The sequence below is a fragment of the Cornus florida genome, unplaced genomic scaffold (assembly GCF_030987335.1).
Source record: "Cornus florida cultivar Cherokee Brave unplaced genomic scaffold, ASM3098733v1 CherokeeBrave_3.0.0_Hap2_Chr03, whole genome shotgun sequence".
In the NCBI taxonomy this organism is placed as follows: domain Eukaryota; kingdom Viridiplantae; phylum Streptophyta; class Magnoliopsida; order Cornales; family Cornaceae; genus Cornus; species Cornus florida.
Genome location: NW_026775573.1, coordinates 62,956,741 through 62,963,719, shown reverse-complemented (window position 1 = coordinate 62,963,719; position 6,979 = coordinate 62,956,741). Strand labels below are relative to the sequence as shown.

The 6,979-nt window shown below is 40.2% G+C and overlaps 1 protein-coding gene across 1 annotated transcript; it reads right to left on the bottom strand.

Moving 5' to 3' along the window:
* Positions 1-2,502: 2,502 nt before the first annotated feature.
* Positions 2,503-6,761, bottom strand: LOC132298814 (putative proline-rich receptor-like protein kinase PERK6). The gene is made up of 8 exons (XM_059795166.1): positions 5,858-6,761; positions 5,204-5,752; positions 5,008-5,094; positions 4,536-4,606; positions 4,352-4,428; positions 3,991-4,135; positions 3,640-3,801; positions 2,503-3,184 (listed from the first exon to the last, which is right to left on the bottom strand). Exons 1-8 carry the CDS (start codon positions 6,708-6,710, stop codon positions 2,915-2,917), a joined length of 2,214 nt encoding a protein of 737 aa, XP_059651149.1. The 5' UTR covers positions 6,711-6,761; the 3' UTR covers positions 2,503-2,914.
* Between the last annotated feature and the right edge of the window lie 218 nt (positions 6,762-6,979).

Genomic DNA, 6,979 nt, shown 5'->3' with positions numbered 1-6,979 from the left:
CTGTATCACTACACCATCATTTACCATTTCTATTAATGGAGAGTTCAATGGTTTCTTTAACAGTATCAAGGGGTTAAGACAAGGTGACCCCTTGTCACCTTTTCTCTTTGTGATTGTTATGCAGGTTTTCTCATTACTCTTAAACAAGTGCACAGCTGAAATGCCATTTAAACATCACTGGAGGTGCAAGGAATTAAAGCTCACTCACCTTATCTTTGTTGATGACCTTATGGTCTTCTCACATGCAAGCATTCCATCTCTCACAACAATCAAGCATGCTATTGACTCATTCTCTTCACTCTCTAGATTACACATCAACCATAGCAAAAGTCAATGTTTCATTACAGGTGTTAATGAGCAAATGGAAAGCAGAGGATATATTCTCTCACTACTTGGATTTCAGGAAGGGACATTACTCGTGAAATATCTTGGAGTTCCATTGATCACTTCCATGTTGAAGGCAAATGATTGCAGAGTGCTGATTAACAAAGTTTGCAATAGAATCAATCACTGGACTAGCAAAGATCTCTCCTTTATTGGTAGATTGCAGCTTATTAGAGCAGTTCTTTTCTCCACTCAGCTATATTAGAGCTCAAAATTCATCTTGCCAATGAGTATCATTGATGAAATGAATAGCATTTTTAGGTCCTTTCTCTGATCTGGACCTTCATTAAAGAAGACAGGTTCCAAGGTGGCATGGGAACTTTGTTGCCTTCCTAGAAGGGCTGGTGGTCTTGGCATCCCCAACCTTGCTCTCTGGAATGAAGTAGCTATCATGAAACACTTCTGGAATATCATTAGCTCTAAGTAAATGATTTGGGTAAAGTGGATCAACACATTCTTGCTCAAGGGAAGAAGCATTTGGGAAGTAAAAGTACCTGGTCAATGCTCCTGGACTTGGATAAGACTTCTCTCTCGTAGAACAGTAATTAAGCCCCTTGTCAAGCTTGAAATTGGCAATGGAACAAGTGCCAATTTCTGGTTTGACAACTGGTGCAACCTTGGCCCTCTCCACCTACTTGTCTCCTCACAACAGCTAAGTGATACTTCCATCGACACCAAAACAAAGTTGTCCTCCTTTATATCCAACTCCATGTTGCACTTCCCACTAGCTATCACCAATTTACTTCCACAATTATAGCAGGCCAACAATGTTCCATTACCATGCCCAGACAAGGAAGAATAAGTTGTATGGTGACCTTGCTCCACTGGAACATTCTCAATTGCAAAGACAATGAAGCACTTTAACAACCACTTATCTACCATGCCTTGGACACACTTAGTTTGGTCTAAAAACTCAATACCCAAGCACTCATTCACTCTGTGGGTAGCCATACAGCAGAAACTCCCAACCCTCAATAGAGGGTGCACAGCCCACATCAATGCCACACTATTTTCCCTTTGTAACTCCGAACTTGAGAACCACAACCACCTGTTCTTCGAATGTGAGTTCACAAAACCGTTATGGACATTTATCCAATCAAAATGTGGATTCCACATCAAGCCATCCTCATAGCCTAACCTTATCAACTGGGCATCACATCATTGAAGTAGCAACTCAGGATTCTACAACAGATCAACCTCAAAACTCGCTCTGGCTGCTCTGGTCTACAACATATGGATGGAGCGCAATAGAAGGATCTTTCAAAAGAAGTTTCAGTCCCAAAACACTCTGCTACATCAAACATTGGACATGATTAGGATGAAACTCATATCCTCAGTAGTCTCAGACTCTCCATCTGCAAGGCGTGTTATTGAGGAATGAGACCTCCCTTCTTCAGTTATTCGTCCACCTGCTCAACCACCTGACAGAATTTGAAGGGGATTTCGGGGAGTTCACATCTTCCATGCTCACTGCATAGTGATTCAACCTATATTGGTTTCTTGTTTCGTATTGGGCTGTCTAGGCTGTGGGCCTGTTTGGGTTGTCTCTTGCTTGGTTAGCCTGTGCTAACTTTCAATGTAAAATTTTCCTTTATCAATAAATTTATCTTTACCTTTCAAAAAAAAAAAAAAAAAAGTTGTTTACAGACATTCTGAACCAGTCTGATGTGCCTCTCCTAATTAATCTTATTGCACGCCTTCAAGATTTTATTGTATTGCGAACCGTAGTACGTGCAGAGCTCCTTTGTGTAAACAAGAGATTAGTCCTTTTATAAATCAAAATAGTTATGGTTCTTTATAGTTGAAGCACTTGCAGACAATATTTTCTTCTACACCACTCCACAATTCTGACATATATACATTAAGATTATATGAAGTCATGAGCCCAATGTCATCAACACCAACTACATTAATAGCAAAGCCTACAAGCTGGAAATGACAATTCTAAAAAGACCTAGCTAAGGTCATTTCATCCAATTAGCAATTAAAATGTAGAGTAATCAATATATATATATATATATATATATATAGATATAGCAAAGGAAGAGAGAAAAGACGGAAAATGGAGCACTTATGGTCTCCAAAACTTGAATTCCTACTAACACGTACCAAAAAATATAAATCCCAAATAATATACAACCATATAAATAGTTATACATTGAAAACAGTACAATAACACAGATCCATATATAGATCAATCCAAATCCCGGACATATTAGAACGACTCCCCTAATGAACATAGTTACAAAATGAGAAACTGCATGCGTCCTGTAGGTAGATGCCTTCACCACCACCATAACCTATTTTTTTTTATCTCAGACCAAGGGGGTGTTATAAGTTCCATTCAGACCAAGTTAGTTATCCTGAAATCTCTAGTTCTCAAAGTGCAAATTGGTGAATGTGCATTGTTAGGAACCCCCTTGTTTCTCTATTTCACCTGGACAGCTAAAGAAAGAACTTGTTTTGATATCATCTCCTTTTTTTTTCTTTTTCTTTTTTTCCGAATTTGCATGTTACTGCGTGAGTTTGCTCAAGGGCTGTGCCTGCGGCCTATTTCGTGCGAGTCAACGCCACCTAAAGGGGAACGGTGGATGACATACTCGCTGGACGTCAAGTGCTCACCGCTCGAGAATTCCTCGCTATTATTTGCCAATACCACCTTCCTGAATTTCTTCATGTCCACGTTTCCATTCCCGTCATAGTCTGATGCCCCACTCGAGGCGTGGGACGAATTCTGGCCTGATTTCACCCCCTCGTTCAAGGCGTCCAGCGAAACATCACCCTCCAATGCACGTACAATCTGTTTTCACATATATACATAACATTGCTTATCCATTTTTGTCACCTTACCAATGTGCATGAGTGTGTAAGAATTACTAGGGGCAATATTATGGGTGTGTATGCATTTGTTTGAACTTTCTGGGGAAAAAACAAAAAAAAAAATTCCTTTGGAAACAGTAAATCAGAAAATGATGTTGATCTAGGTCATATATTATGGCACTTATATCAGAATATGAAACATGTACTAATAATGATGTGCTATAAGTATATATTCTCTTGATAGAGAAAAGGTGACAATAGATTAATAATGATCTAGGTCATGCCTTAAAAGCCATTATCAACACTTTATCTATATTTTCAATGAACTAAGAGGATGTTATTTATGTCCCATGATCAGGAACGTGTGTCCTAAGAAGTGCTTAAAAACAATATTAGCAGAAAATTTTGATTAATTAACAAGGGCTTTCAATTAACCTGGCTCATTCGCGGTCGCCTCCTTGCAGAATGTCTAATGCAAGCAGCACCACATGCTACCATCCGCAGCATCTCATCAGGGTCATAGTTGTCTCCCAAGCGTGGATCCACCAGCTTTGCATACTCACCTCCTTCGGCTGCACGCATCAGAATAGGCCTAGCCTGTTTGTGCATAAATCACCAATCAAGTAGACGAACAAATTATAAATAGGATATACTTCATTTCTTCCAACAATGCACAAAGATTATAAATTGGGTGTCCGAGTCCCTACAAAGGACATTATTGTGGGTGTGTTTGTGTTTGCTTGAACTTTTGGAAAGAAAAAATAAAATAAAAAATTCCGATCATACCCAATCTACTAGGGTGTCGTCGTCATAATTAGTCATATCCACTGGTTTTCGTCCAGTGATTAGTTCCAAAAGCATGACGCCATATGAATAAACGTCAGATTTCTCAGTTAGCTTGCCGCTTGATGCATACTCAGGTGCCAAGTACCTGCATGCACATATTAGTGACATCAAAGAAAAATTAATTAAATTGCAGCAAACCTAGCTTCATCCACTGTGTTGGCGATAATTTGTCTACACTAGGAAAATATCAATCTGAAATTGGTTTCAGATGTGAAGAAATGATTAGGGTTTAATATTTTTGATTACTTAGTGCACCAAAAGTTCAGATGGATCTCATAGAACCGGGTTTGATGTTTCTTACCCAAATGTTCCCATAATACGTGTTGATACATGAGTGATGTTGTCCGAATTAGGCTTAGCCAATCCAAAATCTGCCACCTGAACCAGTAGCAATTGAGCATAATTAATCAGTTTAGACAAAATGTAACAAATTAATCCTTTTAAAATGGTGCTTCTGCGAGCCTAAGTAGAAATGGGGAAAGTACCTTGGCTTCAAAGTTATTCTCTAGCAAAATATTCGCGGCTTTAATGTCTCTGTGGATAATTCTAGGGTGGCCTGCACATAACAAAATGATAGTTGAGAAACTGAATAACTCAAAAATATTCATGAAGGTAAGCAAATGAAAAAGGAAAATTCATGTGGCCGACTCTATCCATATGGTATGAAGACAACGATGACGACGATGATGATAGATAAAGGTAAGGGAACCCTTTGAGAAAGAGAAGGAGCTTGAAGCCCAAGGGGTTTGCTCCAGTGGTGCAGCCTTGAGATTGAGTACCTCATGAAGTCTCAGGTTCGAATCCTTTGGAACCATGCCCTCGACATAACCAAGCTTTACCAATTCTATGTGGGAGGTGTCTTGCACGGATCCTGGGAGTAGTCGGGACAAAGCCCTAGATACCAAGTAGAGTTCTTAAAAAAAAAAAAAAAAAAAAGAGGGAGTTTGAATAACTTACAATCTTCATGAAGGTAAGCGAACCCTTTGGCCGCTCCCAATGCAATTTTGAGCCTAGTAGGCCAGTCCATGTTCGGGGCATCTTTTCCTGCAAATTGGACATGACATGAATACTATGAACACCCAAGTCAAGTATGATAGAGGAAGCTTACGAGTACCTAATAATTAATTAATATAGGAGTGTACATAGATCATACCATGAAGATGGTATTCCAGGGTACCATTAGGAACAAATTCATAAACCAACATCCTCTGAGCCCCTGCAATACAATACCCAACAAGCGACACAAGGTGGCGGTGATGGACGCGGCTAATAATATCAACTTCGGCTTGAAATTCCCTCTCTCCTTGCCCACTACCGGATTTCAGACTCTTCACAGCAATCTCCTTGCCATTAGGCAAAACCCCTTTGTGAACGAACCCGAATCCACCCTGTCCCAACAGGTTAGTCTTTGAGAACCCTCCGGTGGCGGCTGCTAGATCATCATAGGTGAAGGTGCTGTTGTTAAACCCTAGAGCCATGGACGGGTGCGGGGGTGGCAAAGGCGGTTGGTATGGACCGGAGAAGTTAGCTGAACTCAACTCGCTGCTGCTCATCATCGGCGGTGGTGGAGGCGGAGGCATAGCCGCCCAACCATGTTCTGCACTCACATTAGGTGGTGAATTTATCTTAACAACATGGTCCGCAGTAGGTTGGGCTTTATTGTACCAATTCCCTTGTTGCCCACTGTTGTAATAGTCACTACCTGCTTAAAACAATGGAAAATTAATAAATGCTATATATACACATTTACATGCATACATTGTATATTATGGACAGCAAGTTAAAAAGTAGAGTGTGAGTTTCATACTTCTGCCACCATTCGAGTTATCCCCGTAATATTGCATATGATTATGGGGTTTTCTCCTCTTCTTTCTAGCACAAGACACTATTAGGACTATCATGATGATGAGCAATAACCCTCCGCCCACTGCTGCTCCGATGATGATCTTTGAGTTGGACGAATCAGATGAACTTGATTTAGTACTTTCACCGGAAGAATCAAGTGGTGGAGGAGGTGGTGGAGACCGATTATTCCCATTGCTTGGCGGTGGTGGAGGAGGGGGTGGAGGTGGGCTATGTGAATTACCCTTATTGTTGTTATTGTTGTTCTGGTTATTCTTGTTGTTGTTGTTGTTCTGGTTATTGTTGTTCTGGTTGTTCTGATTATTGTTGTTGTTCTGATTATTGCTGTTGCCATTGTTGTTCTTGTTATTGTTGTTGCTGCCGCCGTTGTTGTTGTTGTTCTGATTATTGTTGCCGTTGCTGTTGTTGTTGCCGTTGTTGTTGTTCTGATTATTGTTGCTGTTGCCGCTGCCATTGCTGTTGTTGCTCCCACTGTTGTTGTTGTTCTGGTTATTGTTGTTGTTCTGATTATTGTTGTTGTTGTTGTTTTGGGGAGGAGATGAGGAGGAGGAACCTGAGTTCTTGGAAGGAGGTGAGGAATTTGAGTTTTGGGGAGGGGATTGGGAATCCGAATTCGAGTTTTGAGGTGGGGATTGCGAGCTGCTACCTGATGGAGGTGAATTATTGTTATTGTCGTTGTTGGGTGGCGATTGTGATTGTGATTGCGATGAGGAGGAGGATGACTGAGGTGGAGAATCGGAAGATTGAGAGTCGCCGGATGGGTTTGAATCTTCTAAAAGTAATCTCTTGGGCGCCATGATCTACGTCAAAAGTGCACCGGGCTTGCCCCTCCTCTCCTCCAAATAGATGACCCTATTCAACATTCAAACAAATTCAAATATATATCATGAACAGCCTACATTGTCCATATTAACCCAATAAATTTAATTTCATAACATGACATTTTAGCTACCTAGCAAGCAATGTAAGAAAAAACACATGCATGGTCATCATCTGTAATCATTTACTTCCATTGTTGAATAAATTTATTTACTTAACAAAATAAAAAATAAAATAAAAATGTTTT